Here is a 21,394-nt window from a genome sequence, read left to right as displayed (position 1 = left end):
GAAGACTCAAATGATCCCCCGAGATACGGTGGTGCTGCAGTGGCATGGCTGGAGGGGTCGTCTCGAAGGGGAGGGAGTAGCCCCTTCGGACGATTTGCAGCACCCACCTGTCCGATGTGATGGACCGCCAGTGGAGCAGGTGATGGCGAACTCTGCCGCCCACTGGCGTGGAATGGGCCTGAAAGCTCGGACTAGGAAGGTTTTGAGGCGGATGCTGCCGGGGTGGATGTGGACTGACCTCGTCGTCCTCCAGAACCGCCTCGGCGGAAACCACGTCCGCGACCGCGCGCAGGTTGGTTCTGCGGCTGGTGGCTAGGCGTACGTGAGGAGGCACCCCTTCCTTGGCCACGAAAGGGGCGAAAGGCGGAAGTTTGCGACCGCGGGGCCGAGAGGCCCAAGGACTTGGCCGTAGCCCGGGAGTCCTTAAAGCGATTCAGCGCACTGTCCGCTTTCTCGCCAAAAAGGCGAGTGCCATCAAAGGGCATGTCCATGAGAGAGCTCTGGACATCACCCGAAAATGACGTGGACCCCAGCCAGGCGTGACGTCGAAGCGCCACTGAGGTAGAAATGGCCCTACCCAGCGAGTCCGTGGTGTCAAGCCCACATCTTATAGCATGTCGCGTGACATCCCTCCCATCGGCCAGAGCCTGGGTAAGTCGTGTCCGGACCTCCTCCGGACACAGGGGCAGCGCGTCCTCCACCGCATCCCACAGAGAGTGGGAATAACGGTCCAAGAGACAAGCGGTGTTCAAAGACCGCAGGCCCAAACTAAGGGAAGAGAACAGCTTCTTGCCAAACTGCTCTAGTCTCTTGGAATCCCGGTCCGGCGGGGCGGTCGGGAAAGAGGATTGGGAGGTGGAGGCCTGGATAACCAGGCTCTCAGGGGTAGGGTGTTGGGACAGAAAACTGGGGTCGCCCGGAGCAGGGCGGTGGCGCCTGGCGACGTTCCTGTTCACAGGAGGAACTGTGGAGGGCTTGGACCAGGTGCCCTGTAGAACGTCAGTGAGGGCCTCATTGAACGGCAGCAGAGGCTCAGTGGAGCTTGCTGCAGACTGAAGCACCTCAGTGAGGACGTTCGTCCTCACAGCCACAGCAGGTAGCTCGAGCCCAAGGGCTGCGGCCGCCTTGCGTAGCACCACGGAGAAAGCAGCACCCTCCTCCGAAGCCACAGTCGGAGGAGAGATGAATCCAGTGTCTGGCGAGGTATCCAGACCACTGGCCTCCCCCAGTTCATCTGCCCAGTCCTGTGACAGTTGGGCCTGAGCGGCCATAGGATCCTCGGATCCCTCCCAGTAGTCCCCATCATCCGACTCCTGGTGTAGAGGAGAAAGTAACGGAGCCGGGCGGTAGACAAAATGTGTCTCTAGCGGCGTCGATCTCGGCGTCCATCAACGCCGGACCGGCGCCGGGCCCGGAGCGGGACTGAACTGGGGCACGACGTCGAGCGGAGTCGGCGTCGGGGGTGGTACCGGTGTCGACGCCGGCGGAGGAGGCGTGACGAGGTCGACCGGCGTCGACGGGGACTCGAGAACGGGTCCCTCGGGCGCTTGCGGCGTCGAGGCCGGAGCCGTCAACGGGGCCGGAGCCACCGGCAGGCAAGGCAGCCCAGTCGGGTCCGCGGGGCCCGAAGGCGCACCAGCGGGCGCCGACGGCGGAGCCAGGTTCCTCATGGCCGAGAGGAAGGCACTGACTTCCGCCGGCGTCGCGTTAGTCCCAGGGACCGGAGGGTATAGGGACGTGCGCGGCGCCTGCGGCGCCGCCGGAGCCGCGGGGGTGGAACCACCCTGACCCTCGGCCGAGTCGCGCGACCGGCGAGGGGAGTCCGAACAGCGGTGTCGCCTCTTGGACTTCTTGGAATGCTTCGACTTACCCGAAGACTTGGATCCCGACGACCGATGGTGACGTTGGCTATGGCTCCGCGACCGATACTTGGACCTCCTCCTGGACCGGGATCGAGAGGCGCGCGGAGCCGCGTGGCGAATCTCGAGAAGCTTACGGGACCGCTCCCGTCTAGCCTTCGAGGTCAGGGCCTTACAGTCCGAGCACGACTCCGCGTCGTGGTCGAGGCCCAAGCAGTACAGGCACCGGCGGTGATGGTCCGTAACCGACATCAGGCGGTTACAGTCAGCACAGGCTTTAAAACCAGGCATCCTACCGGCACCGGAGTCGATTGACAGGATCAAAAAGGATCAAAAAGTTAGTCAAAAATTGACTAAAGGGGTAGCTCTCCCGGATCTGCGCTTACTGGTGCGGAAAAAAGAAGAACTGACGTCAGCGCGCGAGTGCGGCGTCTAAGTACTCCGACGACGTCATTCTGGCGCACGACGCCGACGACGGACGCGGAGCCGCAGACGATGCCTAGCGACGCGCAAGGTGTATTGCTGACGAAAAATCTTCCGGATCCAGTCTGACGCCTGGGGATATTCTAAGGTGAGAAATCTAACTAACGTGTTTCTTTCAGATATAACCTACAGGAAGGGAAAGAGTATAAGGGATATGATAGTACATAGTGACATCACCACGTACCCTATCAAACATGATCTTTTCCCCTCAAAAACTAAAGCACAGGTGCACCACTCAAAAAAACCTTTTGCCAAGGAAGATCATTTTAGCGTCCATATCAAAGAAAGAAAGTTCTTGAATTTATTCTTTTTTCTTTCTCTTTTATAGTTTCTTTTTCATATCACGTTGCTGAAATACAGCGTTCAATTAGAATAGCAATGGGGTAACCCAGTATCCCTCAGAACCTGGGCAGTTATGCAAAGACAACAATTGGTTCTGTCGGGTAAGAATAATTTCTTTAGATATTGAGTCACTTCTTTAGTTATTCAGAACAAACAGCAATTATGAAAAATATATACACACAATGAGACCATAAAGAATATAAACGATTTTATAAATTCCGTCATTTATAAATACTTGAATTGAATTGTATGGCTGTCAAAAACGAAAGTGATTAAAGAATTATTGGTGACAAGGTGACATGTGGTGCTCAGTGAAGTAGTGATGGTGCGTACTATATACAAGGTGATTATTAAAATTCCGACAATTTAAAGAGGCCAGAAAAACAGATAATTGAATAGGTCTGCAAATTGGTTAAGTCAGTCTTTTAGCAGAGTCTTTCAACTGATCCCGTATTAGTCGACGTTTCAACCCTGAAGGCGCACTACTGTGTCGTCAATGCGGGTCTTCATCAGGACATTAAGGAGGGGGGGGGGGGGGGGGTTGACAGCCTGTAGGATAGCAAAGTATAAGGTCAATTGTGTGTAAGGAGGGAGAAGGATGCTCGTAATATATCGGCATGCAAGGTGAAAACTCACCTAGTTCGGTCCGATATTTCTTAAAGGACTTGTTTCGAAATCTTCTACTGGCAAGCGTTCAAAGATCTCCTGTATCACGTTAATTCTGAGAGAAAGGGGTGGGGAATAATCACGTATTGCCTATTGAGTGCTCTGTTGTAATCTAATAGGTCTTAGTCTATATGTGAATCAAAACTCACCCAGTGGCTGTTTTGGGTCTTTCGGTCGGGTTTCACATTAATCAGAAGCCGAGCGCAGGCATTCATCCTGACTTCTCTGAGCGCATGAATCACTCGTCTAGGGGGTTCTGTATGGAAGGGAATTCATTAGCCGTCCCAGTGCTTATTACACGCTCTAGTGTACTCTCATGGATGCTCGTCTATATTAGAATCAGGACTCACCCAGTGTCGGTTATATGTCTTTCAGTCAGGTTTCGCATTAATTAGAAGCCGGGTGCAGGCGTTCGTCCGGATCCCTCTGAGCGCGTTAATCACTCGTCAGGAGGGTTCTGCATGAAAGGGGATTTGTTAGTTTTCAAGTACCGATGATATTTCAATGACCGGGCAACCCACATTATACTACCCGCTCACCTTGGTGCGATTAAAAACTGGAGATTAGTTAAAGGGGGGCTCAGGCAAACGTCCTGTCTCCCCGCGACCGAATCAGTGTGTGTTCATGAAGACGGCCGATAGATATACAGGTAGCTGCGCGTGTACGTGGCGCCCGTCAGCTACGAGCGCGTGGGCAGCTAGTTGCTAGGTGACGCGTCCGGCGTGCAACGATGTTGCATCATGCATTAGGGACGGTAGCTAGGCAACCAAGTGACAGGCCTTACGTTGCTTGATGCTAAGTGACGCGTTCAAAGCCTATTCGTCATGGAATAGACGCGATAGCTGGCCAATTGGGAGTCAGATCGTGTGGTATCTGTGTTCATTGCGTGAGGAGTGAGCCGTATATGTCAAGTACAAAGTTCGGCAAGTGTTAAATCTCACTCCAAGCAAAGACCAGGATTGCCGATATATGTGTGTCAGATTTGCAAATCATTCGTTCCGCTAGAGCCAAGCACAAAATTGAATATTTCAATTAAGGAGTTCGGCAAGGGCTCATTGCTAGCTCCCACATCGATTGCTTAATCAAAATTTGAGAGCCGTATGAACCAGGCTATAGTAAAAGATTCGAGCTTAGCGGTCGATAGCAGAATGTATCAGTTGCCATTGTATAGCATCTTGTCGACTTCTTTTAGATTCATCTGATGATTCTATATACATTTCTCACACCATAATTGAGTAAAAATTCACAATTACACATTACTTCATGCTTAACATGCAAAACATTTCACAGTATTTGCAATGTAAAAACATATATGTACATTAACATGTCAAGGATCCTGTACAAGATATTAACAGGAAAATACAGTGAAAAGCTACAACTTTTGTCAAGTGAGAGTATATGTTGAGGGCTAGAGTTGTCCCATTTGTTTTGCGTCTCCTCCATCTCGTTCAACCCGGACTGTACCGAGTTGAGCAAATGAATCCATCTACATTCCCTGAAGTTCAGGGCCACAGAAATCGCACCCCCCCTCGCATTGGGAATGATCTTCTCTATAATCCACCATTTCATGCTGTCAGAAGAGTGGTTATGTGTAACAAAGTGTTCAACCATGGGAGCACCCTGTACTCTGCATCTTATTCTGCTCATGTGTTGTAGGATTCTGGCTTTAGCTTTCTGGATTGTTTGGCCAACATAAATCAGCCCACAGGGACAGAGAATAGCGTATATTACATGAGAGCTATTACAGTTGGTGAAGTGAGCTAGCTTGTATGTTTTGTTGTTGTATGTGAATGTAGTCCCCTCTTGACAGTGGTCACATGCTTTGCAATGCCCGCATTTGTGGTGTCCATTCACAGGTGGTAGACCAAGGTAGTTTCTGAGGTCCAATTGCTTTGGAGGTTCCAAGAATGCCCTGACAACCGTGTCCTTGATATTTTTGCCTCTCCTAAAGGCAAAGATAGGGTCCTGCTCGGTCTTAAGTTCACTCGCCACTAAGTTCCAGTATTTCTTTACTATCTTCTTAATGTTGTTGCTCTTGGTGTTGAATGTGGTTACGCAGACAATGTTGTCTGACACGTTGTCCTTAACTTTGACTTCCAAGAGTTGGTCACGTGGACAGTACCATGCGCGCTTCTTTGCCCGTTTCAGCAGCCCAGTTGGGTATCCTCTTTCCTTCAGACGGCTTGTGAGGGTCTCTGATTCCTTGAAGAAATCATTTCTTCTGGTACAGTTTCTTCTTAATCTAAGGTATTGCCCGTAGGGTAAGTTGTCCCTCAGATTTCGTGGATGATGTGAGTCATACATTAGTAGCGTGTTCCTTTCCATCGGTTTTCTATACAAGTCACAGTATAATAAACCTTCCTCTACTCGGAACGTAAGGTCCAGAAAGTCTATAGACTCGTTGTTGCTCGTCATTGTAAATTGAATGTCGCTCGTTCTTGCGTTAAGCCAGTCATGAAATTTGTTGAGTTCCTCAGTGTCGCCAGACCATACCATTATAACGTCGTCGTTGTAACGTTTCCATACGGCGATCTGGTTAAGGTATGGATTTTCATGACTGTACAGGTGTTCCTCTTCGTAGTGGTCCATGAAGATATTCGCCAGGCTCGGCGCATAGGTAGCTCCCATCGCCACTCCCTTACACTGATAGTAAAATTGGTTTTTAAAAAGGAAGTAGTTCTTTTTCATTGCGATCTCCAAAAGCGAGATCAGAAAATCACTTGGAATCCCTGTGGTCTCTCGCGTTCATCTAGTGTTGCTCTGATGATGTCCACCACTTTTTCTTGGGGAATTGATGTGTACAGCGAGGATACATCCAATGTTACAAGTAGTTGTGTATGTACATCAAATGCTTATCCCTCCAATAGTTGTATGATGTGCATGGTGTCTCTTACATAAGATTTTGTTTTGGGGACAAAAGGTTGTAAGAAGTGGTCAATGAATTGGTTCAATGGTTCCAAAATAGAACCACATCCAGAGACAATTGGTCTACCAGGTGGCTTGACTAGCCGTTTATGCACCTTTGGTAGTGTGTAGATTGTGGGGATCCTTGGTTCTTTTTTGTTGAGGAAGTCATGTTCTTGTTGGCTTAGGAATCCAACCTTCACTCCATCATTGGTTAATTCTTCTATCAATGATTTAAGAGCAGGCGTAGGGTCACGTGGGGTCGGTTGGTAGCTTTCTAAGATGCCCAGTTGTAGTTCTATTTCTTCAACATAATCACTAGTGTTCTGCAGCACTACAGCGCCGCCCTTGTCTGCGGCTTTGATAACGATAGAGTTGTTGTTACTTAGAGAGTTCAATGCCAGTCTTTCTTCCTTGGTGATGTTATAATGTATATATCTTCTTGTATCCAAGAGTTGCATGGTTTCATGAAGGACAATCTTTTCAAAAGCCAATATCTTCTCACTCATCAAGTATGCACCAGGTGTGAAGGTGGAGACAGGTCTGAAGTTTGTGGCTGCTGACCTTGGATTATAGATGTTTTTGCTGAAGTAATATTTCAGTCTAATCTTCCGAAAGAATTGCTGGAGCTCTAGTTTAACTTGAAAAGAGTCAGGTATAACAGTTGGTACAAATGAGAGTCCTTTGGCAAGGACCTCTCTTTCGGCATTAGACATAACGTGGTCTGACAGATTGATTATAGGTTCTTTCTGGTTAATTAGACAGGGCCTTGTAGTCTGTGTTGTCAAGATGTTGGTATTGTGTACTGTGGCAATCATCTCCTCGTTTATGGGTAACCCTGAGGTATTGCTGGTGTTGTTATCAAGGGTGGTAAGGATTGTTATTTTACCGGTGTTGTTGTCAGCAGTGGTGAGGGCGTGCTCACTTTGTAACTGGGTTGTCTCGTGATTCCCTCTCCGGGTGTCTACCATCTGTAGGTTTGTCTCCGTGTGGAGATCTCCCCATGAGTTTCTGGCTGATAGAAGCGGACACGGGATGTTCCCTGCTGTGTGTTCCTGCCTCTGTTCCAACCCCTTGGTCTTTCCCAATTCTGTGTCTTCCCTCCCCCCCTGTTTGCCTGCCGGTAGCCTTCCCCTAAAAAATGGGGGCCCTGGTTTCCTTGGTAACTAGTGGAGGGTCTTTCAGACTCAGAGTCTGAGCCACTTCCTGCCGAAGAATCTGAGAATGTTTTAAACCTTCTTGGGCCCCGTCTACTTCTATTGGAAAAGAAACGCAACCTACTTGGGGTAGAGACTGCGATTGAATACGTTAAAAAACTCACGCAAGAAATCACTGATTTGAAGAAGGAAATACTAGATGATAGAACCCTCTTAAACGCCAGAGAAGCGTTAGAGCGAGCGGAAAAAACATTGGCTGACTTTAACACAGTCACACTAAATAGGAAATTAGACAAACTTACAAAAGACATAAGGAACTACGACAAAAACACAACGTATCCCTACCTGGCTGACGATTATTACCAACAGGATAGCCAGGGTTTCTTTTATGGTATGGTATGGTTTCAAATGTATGGTCGAAATTTTTCGAATTCTACTCCTGGTAGCTAGGCAACATAACATTCCACAGCAAGCAATGGTAAACAGGTCATATATATAAGTGTGGAGTATAACAACTACATACTCATCGGAGACCTAAATTTCCACCTTGACAACCACAGCGACCCAGACTCCACTGCCCTCCTGGACAACCTCGGCCTGAAGCAGCTCGTCACTACCCCCACCCATAAGGCCAGACACATCCTCGACCCCCACCTTCGCAGGAGTGACTAACATCCACTTCAGCCACACTCGCAGCACCTCTGGACAGACCACCACTGCGTACACTTCTCCTTCATCACCACCACCACCACACACAAGTCTGCCCCGCCCCTGCCACGAAGATACTGGAGCAAGGTCACAGAAGAGGGCCTCAACTCTACCCTCGCCCACGAGCGACGCAAAGTCTGCAGCCACTGAACTACACTGCTGGATCTCCAGCTGCGCAGACAAGCTCGCTCTCCTCTACCCCCCAACATACAACGCCCTCTTAAAGCCGCCTGGTTCTCCACCGACCTCCAAGAAGCTAGATACTCTTGCAGACAGCTCGAGGAACGATGGAGAAGCAGCAAAACAACCGAAGACCTGTCCACCTACAAGCACACCATGACAGAATACCACCAGCTCATAAGAACTACCAAGAGGACCTTCATCAGTAACAAAATCCGCACCAACGCCAGCAACTCAAAGGAACTCTTCAACATCATCCAGCAGTTCACCAAACCCCCCAGCGAAGCCATGGATATCACACCGTCCCGGGACTTCTGCAACAAACTCGGATACTACTTCCACCTAAAGATCAAGTCCCTCTACGACAACTTCAGCGAGCAGACTCCACAAACCACCCTCCCCTCCAGCAACGACAGCCAGCCCACCATCACCACAATACACTGGTCACCACCGAAGCACCACCAAGACCATGAAAAGCACCCACTCAGGAGCCCCCACGGACCCCTACCCGCCTCACATCTTCCACAGACCAGCCGCCGCCATCGCACCCGAACTACACCACACCATCAACGCCACCTTCGAATCCGGCATCTTTCCCGACGACTGGAAACAGACCGAGGTCAAGCCCCTCCTCAAGGAACATTGGGCTGACCAGACAGACCTAAAAAACTACCGGCCCATCTGTCTCCTTCCCTTGCCAGCCAAAGTCGCTGAGAAATTAGTCAACGCACAACTGACCACCTTCATTGAAGAGAACGCCATACTAGACTCCTCCAGTCCGGATTCCGCAGGAACCACAGCACCGAGACCACCCTACTCGCCGCCACCGACGACATCCGCATGCTCCTCGACCAAGGACACACCGCAGCCCTCATCCTGCTAGACTTCTCCGCTGCATTCGACACAGTCTCTCACCCCACCCTTGCAACCAGACTCCACTACGCTGGCATACAAGGACTCGCCCTCGACTGGATCCGCTCCTTCCTCACCGGTAGAACCCAATGGATTAGACTCTCACCCTTCCCATCCGAACCCACAGAAATCAACTGCAGAGTACCCCAAGGATCATCGCTCAGCCCCACGCTCTTCAACATCTACATGGCCCTCATCGTCACCATCGTCAGACAGAATGGACACAGCATAGTATCCTACGCCGACGACACCCAGCTCATCCTCTCCCTCACAAAAAACCCTGAAGACACCAGATGCAGCTTCCAAGAAACGATGAAAGACGTCGCAGCCAGGATAAGCAACAGCTGCCTAAAACTGAACTAAGAAGACAGAGGTCCTCATCCTTGGACCCTCCCCCACCGCATTGGACAGCTCCTGGTAGCCCTCCGCCCTTGGAAACCCTCCCACCCCGACGGACCACGCCCAGAACCTCGGCATCATACTCGACTCCTCCTTCACTATGACCCGCCAGATCAACGCCGTTGCCTCCACCTTTTTCAACTCCCTCCGTATCCTCCCCAAGACCTTCAAGTGGATCCCACCCAAAGCCAGAAAACCTGTCACCCATGCGCTCATTACCAGCAGACTGGACTACGGAAACGCCCTCTATACAGGAATTAACAAATCTCTGCTACGGAAACTCCAAACCATCCAGAACACCGCAGCCAGACTCGTCCTCGGCACCCCACGACATGAGCACATGACCCAACACCTGCGAGACCTCCACTAGCTCCCCGTCGAGAAGAGAGTAACCTTCAAGTTACTCACCCACACCTACAAATCTCTCCACAACATCAGACCCAAATACCTCAACGAAAGAATCTCTTTACACGCACCCAAAAGAAACCTCCCCTCCACCGACCTCGCCCTAGCAACTACCCCGTATATCTACAGAACCAGAGCTGGAGGAAGAGCCTTCTCCTACATCGCAGCCAAAGCGTGGACCAAACTCCCAGTCAACATCAGACGCTCCCCTACCCTGCACACCTTCCGGAAGAGCCTCGACACCTGGCTTTTGGGCTGACCCAGAGCTTCACCTCCCCCCCCCCCCTCCCAAGCGCCTTGAGACCCTCACGGGTGAGTAGGGCGCTTATAAAAACCCTTGATTCATTGATTGATATGGGGGAATAAGTGGGTATGTGAGTAGCTGTATGGGTGAGTGAGAGGCTGTGTGAGTGGCTGTATTAGTGAATGAGTTGGTGTGTGAGTGGCTGTATTGGTGAGTGAGTGGGTGTGTGAGTGGCTGTAAGGGTGAGTGAGTGGGTGTGTAAGTGGCATTGTGGGTGAGTGAGTGAGTGTGTGAGTGGATGTATGGGTGAGCGAGTGGTTGTGTGAATGCTTCTATGGATGTATGAAAAGGTATAAAAGTGGTTGTATGGGTTTGTGAGTGGGTACATGACAGGTAGTATGGGTGAGTGACTGGAGGTGTGAGTGGCTGTGTAGGTGAATATTTGGTGTGAGTAGCTGTATGGGTGAGTGAGTGGATTTGTGAGCGACTTTATGGGTGAGTGAGTGGATGTGTGAGTAAGTGTATGGGTAAGTGAGTGGCTGGGACAGTGGCTGTATTTGAGTGAATGGGTGTGTGATTGGATCTATGGATGACAGAGTGGGTGTGTGAGCAGTTGTATGGGTCTGTGAGTGGGTGTAGGAGTGGTTGTGTGGATGTGTAAGTGGTTCTGTGGATAATGTCATCATTGATGTTATTTGAGATGTCATCAGTGATTTCACTGACCATTCATGAATAATGTAATATGTGAGGTCATAAGCAGTGCACTGTGGGGCGTAGGTTATAGTTATCTCATGTAACTATAACTGCTGAATTTCACTGGTTTTGTATGAGTGAAATGTGAGCCTCACTAGAACGTCCCTATAATCTTATTTTTTTTCAGTGAATTTCTATGCATTTTTTAAATTACTTCCCAACTATAACATCCCTGTAACCTTTATTTTTATTAGTGAATTTCTATGTTTTTGTAAAATTTTATTTCTTAACTGTAACTTTTAGAAGTGGATATGTGAGTGGCTGTATAGGTCAGTGAGTAGGTGTGCGAGTGGCTGTATGGGCCTGGAAGTGGTTTTGTAGGTGTGTAAGTGGGTGTGTGAGTGGCTGTATGGATATGTGAATGGGTGTGTGAACGGCTGTATGGATCTGTAAGTTGGTGTGCAAGCGGCTGTATGGGTCTGTGAATGGGTGTGTTAGTTGTTTTGTGGGTTTGTGAGTTGCTGTATGGATGTGTGAGTGACTGTGTGGGTCTGTGAGTGTATGTGATAGAGCCTTAATGGGTGTGTGAGTGGGTGTGTCAGTATCTATGTGATTGACTAAGCCAGAATGGAACATCAACTGCCCCTTTATCCAATAGGAGTCCACAGTTTTGCAGAAAAAGTCTACCCAACTGGAGTACTTTCAACTTGTTAATTAGCAAGTGCTATCTCGTTGGGTAATAACTAGTGCATATTCTACACTACAGCTACGTAATGGACCATGAGGAAATGTCTCCACTGACCTTGTGGGCATGTAATTTTGGCAATGTGATTGTTCCTCAAGCATCTTGATCCACAAATCTGTGAGAACATGAATCCTCATCTGGAGAAGAGGACAGGACTACCAAGAGGAATTTCCATAAAACAAGGGTACTTCCTCTTAACTTTGTGAAGTGGGGGGAGAAGCTTACCTGGCCAGAAGATGGTTGCAATCTAAGCAAGCGCCTCTCAGCCGTAAATCCATCCTAAAAAAAAATACTGATGCTAAAACCTAACATGAGGGCACCGTAGCCGCCCATGTGCAACCCTCAACACCTCCCTGGGCTTGATGAACCTGAAAGAACAGCTGTCCGACGATGACTCGTCCTGTAGTATAGGCCCTGGAAGCAGACGGCGTGATGCACAGACCAGTGAGAAGGCGGCCGTGCACTGGAATTGCAAGCATTGAGATACGGGGGCCCCACAATTGTTAAAATCACTGTAGTGGACAGCTAATTGTGTGCATTGTGCAGAGCAGGGCACTGCTCGACTGTCCGGTTGGTGGAACGGGCCAAGTGCTGTTTGAAATAGACTGGCCTGTAGTGCTGGGAGAGTAAAACAAACTGCACTCCCCATTGGCGTCTAGGCATTGTATTCATAGGGGCAATTTAAGCCCACAGTAATCAGGCAACGGAACTCGAAAACGAAACACCTGGGCCCTTAAGGTGTATACCTGATAGACAGACTTAGAAAGCAGGCGGTTGGCAGATGGGCACATTTGACCTCTCTGTGGAACTTTGAGCTGGGTAAGCTTTGGTGGATATTCTGTGATGCCAGGCCCCCCCAAAACCCCACAGCCTCAATACTGACTGGAGGACATGCTGGGCTGTGCTTTGCAAGCCTGCAGGGTGAAGCACCGTTGACGTTGGTGATACGGCACATACACCCTCAAAAGCCCACTGAGTGATTGGGGGCCCCCACCTGTGGAGCACTTGGTCCACCTTCTCCCCAACCTGGTGTAGTTGGGGCTTCTAAGGCAATTGGATCTAGGGCACAGTGAGTTGTCGCCTCTCTGAGATAGCGCTGCAGAGTGCTCTGCCTGCTGTATGCACTCCTGCCCATAACGGCGGACGGTCCTGGCGACCTAAAGTAAAGTTTATTGGACCTCCTTTACACAATGGGCAAAGTCGGCAGATCTCAATCCAAATTACAGTTTGAGTTGAGAAAAACATCCAAAACCAGTGACAAAAAGGCTGCAGCGGACTCAAGCAGAGAGAAGGTGAAGCCAGAAATGGACAAGGACCTGCCATAGATCCTGATGGCAATATAGTATAATCTACTATAGAGAGGGATAGGGAGCCGATAAAAGGTCACGTACCCTTGCTCCCAAGAACAGATATGGAGAACACGGGGGGGGGTTACTAAAAGAGTGTTGCTATACAGGTGGATAGTCAGTACTAGGGAGAGGATCTTCCTTATCTGGAAAAAATGCCCTCACGCACCTGTGAAGGGGTTATGTTTCATTATTGGACGTTTGCTCCTCGTGGAGTCGGTGCTGCAATACCCCACAGGTTCTCCGAGAGGGCTATTTGGCAGAGATCTTTTTGTAGAACGCCATGATGGTAATTGCAGGTGTGTGGAACAAGTGAAAATATGGGTTTAGAAATCTGACTGATGTACCCTAAGGATCAATTTATTCCAGGGTCCCCCTGATAAGGTTAAAAACAGTTTCTAAATTATAAAATCCCAGTAAAGAGGAGACACAATTTAGAGATAAGTGCAGGTGGTGTAGGTCGACATGTTTAACGCCTCAATGGTCCAGGAGGGATCTATGGCATTTCATCAGGGCCAGTGGGGTCGTTTTGAGAAGAAAAAAGTGTTTCCCTACCCTAACTCAGGGTTGGAAAATTAGGCTGCATGTATCCAATGATTACCACCCTGTTTGCATGCAATCGTGATTATGATACAAATAACATATATTTAGTAGAGGGTAAACCCGATGCGGATGTCTCATAATCCAACTCTACTATTGTAAAAAACTGAGCCCCTTAGGTCGGAGCAGGCGCCTGCATCATTGCTGCGGCGTTAAATATCATCCATGTGGTGTTGGGTATAGTCACCTACCCCTTCGCCTGCTTGCCCAGAAGCGTAACACAGAAATTAATGAAGAAGACGATGCTCACCCGGCAGTCAAAGACGGAACACCTAGAGGCCAGATCATATTGCAACAATCTCCGAATAGTGGGTCTGGCGGAGTCCACAAACATTGACAATACGGAGAAGTTTGTGGAGCATCTTCTTGTTGAGCTGTTGGGACACGAGACTTTCTCCGATATATTCGTACTTGAGCGTGCTCATCAATCGTTGGCACCTCGGCCGGTGTCTGGAGTGAAGCCTCGCCCCATTGTTGCACACCTCCTCAACTATGGGGATTGAGCTGCAGCACTTCAAAAAGCGAGAGACCGCAAGGAATTAGGCTATGAGGGTATGGAACTTGCACTCTGTCCTGATTTCACACAGCAAGTTCAGGAGGAACAAAAACAATTTATCCCAGCCAAACGCAAGCTGCAGGAACTACAACTCGAATACAGTATGCTCTGTCCCGCATGCAAACGGGAGATGGTGGATGGCTAAGCACGGATCTTTAGAGACCCATAGCAACTGCATTGATTCCTCAAACGCCACACAACTTCAGAGATGATGCGGCGCTCTCCCAGGTCGGAGGACTCAGACACAATGGCTTCCCAAGAACTGAAAAGATGATACATGTTACAACAAGCTTCATTTTTGGTGGGTCCTTAGTTCCTTGAGATGTATGGTTGAATTTCCCATCCTACTTGCCAACATTTGATACACTGATAAAGAACCAATAATAGATTGGTGGGGGCAGCTCGCTGCTAAGGATGAATATGGTTAGGGATGATGACATTTGGTGATGTAACCAAGGATGACTGAGGTTGGGCAACATACTTGCAATCACAGGTTGAGTGGTCAACCGTGTTATTTTTATTTCACAACTCTTGTTACTGGTTGCACACTGAGGTATGGTGGGGAGTCGGGTTGATGTGGCGCAGCAGCTGACAGAAGTGGCACACATCGCAGCTGTGATGGTTACACTATAGCACACACTAGGTATTGCACATGGCCTCTCACACCTTACTGAAATGACACACACACTTGGCATCTACTCACAATGCATCGGATGCAGAACCAATGAGAATCAGGGGTCCCAGCTAAACACATCCAGTTCTTGCACATGGGTGACCTACTCTGCAATAGTGCCACATTTCAAGACTAGAGTCCAATTTTAGTTTCTATGATGTATAAGATACAAACTGTAACCCTTTATCTAACCAGGCCAGGGCAATAAATAGGCCTCGTACCATTTGGCACATGCATTTGACCTGGTGCAGCCTGAACACAGTGGGTTCTCTCACTGATATCCATGAATAATACCTCATTACTTTGTTTAAGACCAGTGTGGAACTGCCCCTCTTAGGTATGGTACCATGCTGCATTACCCATTTGAGCTATTTGTTTGTGGTGCTGGCACTGCAAAGGCTTTCTCTGACCGACACATTTCTGATACTACTTCGTTCACTGTCTTGACCGTCCTCAACTCAGTAAAGACATTTTGAACTTCCTCAGAGCCATGGGCGTTTCAGCTATTTTTACTTCTAAGCCCACAACCACATGAAGGACTCAATCTCCCCACTGGTTTCACTGCAATCATTTATACCAACTACAAAATCACTTTGTAGAAAAACGAAAAACAAGTACTGTTTGAACAATTTGAGGTCTTCTCCAATATCCCCATTTCCAGCCTTAAAGGAACTGGCTGCCCCTCTCAGAAACCATCAGTCATACACACACCCATCAACATGTAGCCATGGAGTCTCTTATATTCAGTGAAACTCCTTTTTCCATGCCACAATACAAAAGTGGCTTTTGTACGTCACGGTCCAGCCCGAGATTGTACTAGCATAGGCGCCAGACGCACAAAAGCAGTGGCATTTGCTGACGATGTTTGGGGTAACTGGAATTTCAGCCAAAAGCTTTTCATTGTGAAGGAGATACTTTAATTCAGATTTCAGACAAACTACTGCAAAGCATTTTCTCTACACAAGATTTAATAGCAACACAAATAACGGCTTACCTGAATATTGACAAACACACCATGGTAGGTCTCATACAAAACTTTGTTGCCCTTCACCTGAAGAGGGAACTCAAAGGGAATTTCAGTCTTGCCACTGGGAAGCTTTCCTTGTTTTACCATCTCAATGGTATTAGTAATAACCTGAATTGGCTGAAATAGAACACATGCACAGATTATACTCAAATACATTATTGGTTTATAATTCTAACCAAGAACAGAATTTCAAACCGATTAAGGACATTATCCCACCTTCCACAATGTCTCTGAAATGTGACTCAAAACAAAATGCCACTTCTTCACTGAGCGCTACAAGGCTTTTTACACTGCTTTGTTCACTGTTATGTGCAGTGAACATCTCTCTGGTCATTACCACTCTGCATAGATTTCGCAAAATATGATCACATTTTTAGAATTTGTTCCCCCCATATTCTAAAGAAGGCCTGCTTACAGGTTTGATTTGAGGTTTTGGCACAATACTCACACAAGACCAGAATGTAAGTCCTGATCTGGCAGGCGGTGTGACTACGGGTTTGGCGGTCTCACAGTGGTGTGCTGGCATGGCGGCCCGCTGAAAGACCGCCAAACTCTTAATCAGGCCCCGTGACAGTGAGTTTTCTGTCCGAGAGGAATCATCGGATGATGAATCCACTATTATTGCTGATGAAGCACCACTTTTAGAGGAGGTCACGGATATCCCAGTAGGGCAGCAAGAGCAAGCTGGATTGCAGGCAGGGGCTGGAAGTGCTGAAATCTTGATTGACCCCAATATGTTGCAGCCTATTATACCTGCCTTTAATGGTGCTGCAGGGTGTAGGGTCAATACAGAGAACTTTTTGCCTATAACTGTTTGTTGATGATGTGTTTTTGGATTATATTGTTAAGCAGACTAAGTTGTCTGCAGTACAGTTTTTGAGGGACAACAGTGCCACACTTAAGACCCACTCTAGATCTATCCAGTGGACTCCCACAAATCTCCATAGGATTAACCAGTTCTGGGCTTTAACGTTGTTGATGGGATTGCTAAGAATGCCAGCACTGTCTTGATATTGGTCTACTAGTCCTTTGATGGCAACTGCTATATTTCCAGCAACTATAAGTCGAGACTGGAATTTGCTTCTTCAGCAGATGCTGCATTTTGTGGATAACGCTAAAGCATTGCCATGAGATCACTCTGATTGTGATAGTCTTTTCAAGATTTGTCCTGTTCTTGATAATTTAGTAGTTAATTTCTCAGAGATCTATGTTCTAGCGAAAGATATATCTGTGGATGAGTCGCTGGTCCTGTTCAAAGGCTGTTTAGTTTTCAGACAATACATTCTCAGCAAGAAAGCATGTTATAGTATTAAGATGTATAAGCTGTGAGAAAGTGCCACTGGATATATGTATACTTTCAGGGTGTATACTAGTGGGGATTTTTCAATTGATCCCCCTGGTAACCCTTCCACTTTTGGAGTCAACGAAAAGATTGGGTGAGAACTTGCTAGAGGACTCTCTCATAAAGGTCACCATTTATACGTGGACTATTTCTACACAGGTATGCAATTATTTAAGGAATTGTTCAAGGTGGGCACAGTGGCATGTGGCACAATCCACTCTAACCATAAAGGTTAACCAAAAGTTTGTGTAAAAAACTTCAAAGGGGACAGAGCAGTGTTGTGCGTAGTAATGAACTTCTTGCTTTGAAAATTTTCAGACAGAGATGTCCACATGCTAACAACTATTCATGATGAAAGCACTTCACCTGTGACTGTTTGGGGTCAGGTAGCAGAGGTGCATAAGCCTGTGTGCATTTTAGACTAAAACAAGCACATGGGAGGTGTGGATAGAATAGATCAAAGTTTGGAGCCTTACAATAGTAATACATCTGGTACAAAACATTGGCTGTTCATTTATTTCATTTGGAATCCTTTAATGCCTATGTTGTTTTCAAAGAGTGTTCTCCAGATTCCAAAATTAGTTTTGTACAGTTTCAGAAGTCTGTAATAGGCAGACTTGCTGCAGTTGAACAGGCAAGTCAGAGGGGTGAAGAATTTGGCTAGATTGAAAGATCGTCACTTTCCCCGAATATATTCCTCCAACACCCAAAAAAGACTTTCGTTGTTAGAGATGTAGAGTCTGTGTTCAAAATGGAGTACGTAAGAAGAGTATTATGTACTACCCCAAGTGTCCATCTAAATCTGGCCTGTGTGTACCCACATATTTTAAAGTGTACCATACACAAGTCAAGTTTGGGAGCAACCATGACAGTAAAAGGGAACTGACTGTAGTCTGTCTTGCTATATTTATTTTCTGTTTAGATACCCGGTTGGCAGTAGTTTGATGTGTTTATTTACACCTGTTGTGCATGCAGTTAGTTGACATTTCATCTTCTATTGTTTCTATTGGAAAAACAAATTGCTGTTTTTAGTTGGTATTTTTTCCTGTCTGTGTTTCGTGTGTGTGTCTGTGTGTAATCTGTTCACTGTGTGAGTGTTTTAGAAAGGATTGTGGTGTGGAGCTACACGGTGATGTTGGATGGCGTCTGGCTGGTGTCTGTCTGGCAGTGCGTTGTGGCTGGCGTCTGGATGGCAGTGTGTGTGTCTGACATCTGGATGGCAGTGTGTGTCTGTGTGTTTGGCGTCTGGATGGCAGTGTGTGGCTGGCATAGGGCTAGCAGTGTGTCTGGCTGGAAGTGTGTGTGTCTGGTGTCTGGCTGGCAGTATGTGGGGGCTGGCAGTGTGTGTGGACAGCTGTTTGTGTGTTTTGACCAGTAACAAATCACTACACACACACTGCCACTTGGGGGGTGGGAGGAGAGCGAGAGCGAGAGCGAGAGCGCGAGAGCGCGAGAGAGCGAGAGAGCGAGAGAGCGAGAGAGCGAGAGAGCGAGAGAGAGAGAGACGAGCGCTAACTCTTGGCTGTTGGGGTGTGTGTGTGTGAGCTAACTCTTGGCTGTTGGTGTGTGTGTGAGCTATCACTTGAGAGTGTATGTGTGTTTGAGAGAGAGTGAGAGTGTCAGTGTGTGTTGTAGTAATGATGCTGGTCAAGAGACACACACTGCCAGACAGATGCCAGTCCACACACTCCACCAGCTGCCAGGCGGTGTGATTGGTGTGTCAGTCCTGTGGGCATATGAAAGTGATGGGCCCTTGAATGGCGCCATTTGTTGATATGAGTGTTGTAATGTGCTGGGCCCACGGCTACTGGTGTGAATGGTTTTGCATGTTTGAGGTGCTTGAAAGGTGTGCGAGTGGCCTGTAAAGCGGTTGGTGTCTTTTTGTGGCTTCACAGCTCATGAGCTGCGAGTGACTGGTTCAGTATTCTGACATTTCAATCATTCATTAACAGTGATTTCTACGTTTTCATTTTTGTGAAATCATTTAATAATACAATTTACATTTTGTACTTTTCACTCATCTTCGTGCCAAATCTAACTAGTGTGTGTGTGTGTGTGTGTGCGTGTGTGTGTGTGAGAGAACACATGAGTAGTAGATGGTTGTGCTGCAATATTTGTTATTTTTGTCTTTCGCTAGGGTGTACATTGTCTTAAGAAAAAATCTACCAGCCCCAGTTATTTTCATAAACTAGACACGAAGGGGACTCCAGGGTGGTGTGACCTGCGTGGATCCCACAAGATTTTCATACCTAGAAGCCTTTGCAATCCTCAAACATAGACTAAAACAAATCTTTTCTTCATATTTCTGTGACCCAAAGTACTGGAATCTATGAGGATATGCATATTTCCTGCCACCCAGAGTTCTCACAAGTCTCCTGATAAAAATAGTGCCTGACCTGTGTGGGTGGGTCTAGTGCCTGCAAAAGGTTAGGGTCCAAGATTTAATGTGGTAACATCAACAAAAGGGGTAGCTGGTGTTTTTGGGCCTGGACTCAGCGACCACCCAGGAAAACCTACCAAACCCAGGCATTTCTGAATGCTAGACACCCATGGGAGTACAGGGTGGTGTGTAGCTTGTGGATCCCACAAAGCTTTCTTACCCACAATGCCCTGCAAACCTCAAAATGTGCCTAGAAATCACATATTTTCCTTACATTTATGTGACCTATTCTTCCAGAAGGAATCCACAAAATTCCTACGACCCAGATCTCCTCCATTTGTCCCAATACAAATGCTGCCCCACTTGTGTGGATTTGCCTAGTGCCCGCGACAGGAGCAGATCAAAGCACGGTCAATGGGAGACCTCACAAAGGGCATGCCTTGACTTAGGTTTGATCTGTTTGTGTTGCGGGCACTAGGCCAGCCACACAAGTGGAGCAGTGTTTTATCAGGATAAGTGGAGGAATGCATGGTTGATTTGAATTATGTGGATTCCTGCTGATTCCTGACGTTTATGTCACCGTAATGGTAGGAAAATGCACATTAGGCAGAGTTTGTGGTTTGCAGGGCATTGCGGGTAAAAACAATTTGTGGCACCCACGTCAAGCACAACCCTCTGGATTCCTCTGGGTGTCTAGTTTTATACCACATATAATGACATGATTGATGGGGACAGTGGAGCTCTGTAATTATCTATTCATGATAAATAAAATAAAAATACTATTATTTATAGTATGGAAGAGAAAATAACAAGAGTAACTGGACTAAATATTAGCAAAAATTATAACAATGGCAGTAATTTTATTAATGATAAAAAAAGGCTGCAGTTGTATAGCTGAAATAGTGCTATTATTACTATAATAATAATAGTGATAATTACGGTGGTAGTAATTGTATCAAAAATAACAGACTGCAATAATAATCATCATAATAATAATTAATATTATTATATTAATACAAAATATTATCTGAATAATAATAATTATTATTATTATGTTAACAATACATAACATCTATGTGTGTGATTTTCAGGGGAAGCGGAGAGCACCAGATAGTCGTTAAGTCAGGATCTTGTCACCTACAATCATGCACCGTTACCTAACGGAATGCCGTATTTCACACTGACGTGCCTACGCCCGCTCGTGCCACTGTACTGCCAGTGCCGCAAAACACCCAAGCACCGCATATGCTATCATATATTACACACACCCCTGCACTTGAACGTGTACATTGGCATACATACAAAAGGAAAACTTGCACGGAATTATACATTCGCATATCTGTAACATAATAAACAAATAAATACACGCGTGCAAAATACAAGTATGTATGCTAAATCTAGCAGACAACTCGCTATCTATTAACTATAGATAGTTTTTAATACCTTACTTTCATATGTTAAAATGTCCATTTGTGCTTGGAATCCCCCTTTTTTATCCTATGAGATCTAACAACTCTATCCACTCTGGTTTACCCCTAAATATGTTTTCACCTAAAAACACTGTCAAACACCAATTTGATATTTGCATGGCATTTAAGATCGACTAACCATATCGTTTTTCTTGGGCTTGCATATTGCTTTTGTGGGGTGTTCCTCTTTCATCTCTATGGAAGCTTTCAAAATAAGTAAACCGACAATTCACTCATTGATATGTTGTGCCAAACCTGTTGATTGACACACAGTACTGTGTTACACGGTGACTGTGACCTTTTT

The 21,394-nt window shown here is 47.1% G+C and overlaps 1 protein-coding gene across 4 annotated transcripts in view; it reads right to left on the bottom strand.

The window, feature by feature from the left end:
* The window catches only part of VPS26C (VPS26 endosomal protein sorting factor C), a 250,076-nt gene that overhangs the window by 173,799 nt on the left and 54,883 nt on the right, over positions 1-21,394 (bottom strand). For all 4 annotated transcript variants that reach the window (XM_085621271.1, XM_085621269.1, XM_085621270.1 and 1 more), the window contains exon 3: positions 15,867-16,016. In XM_085621271.1, the coding sequence (XP_085477397.1) occupies positions 15,867-16,016 (150 nt within the window). The remainder of the gene's footprint in view (positions 1-15,866; positions 16,017-21,394) is intronic.

This window comes from Triturus cristatus, chromosome 8, assembly GCF_964204655.1.
Source record: "Triturus cristatus chromosome 8, aTriCri1.1, whole genome shotgun sequence".
Classification (NCBI taxonomy): domain Eukaryota; kingdom Metazoa; phylum Chordata; class Amphibia; order Caudata; family Salamandridae; genus Triturus; species Triturus cristatus.
The sequence above is the reverse complement of the archived record's forward strand: the minus strand, read 5'-3'. Positions and strand labels throughout refer to the sequence as shown.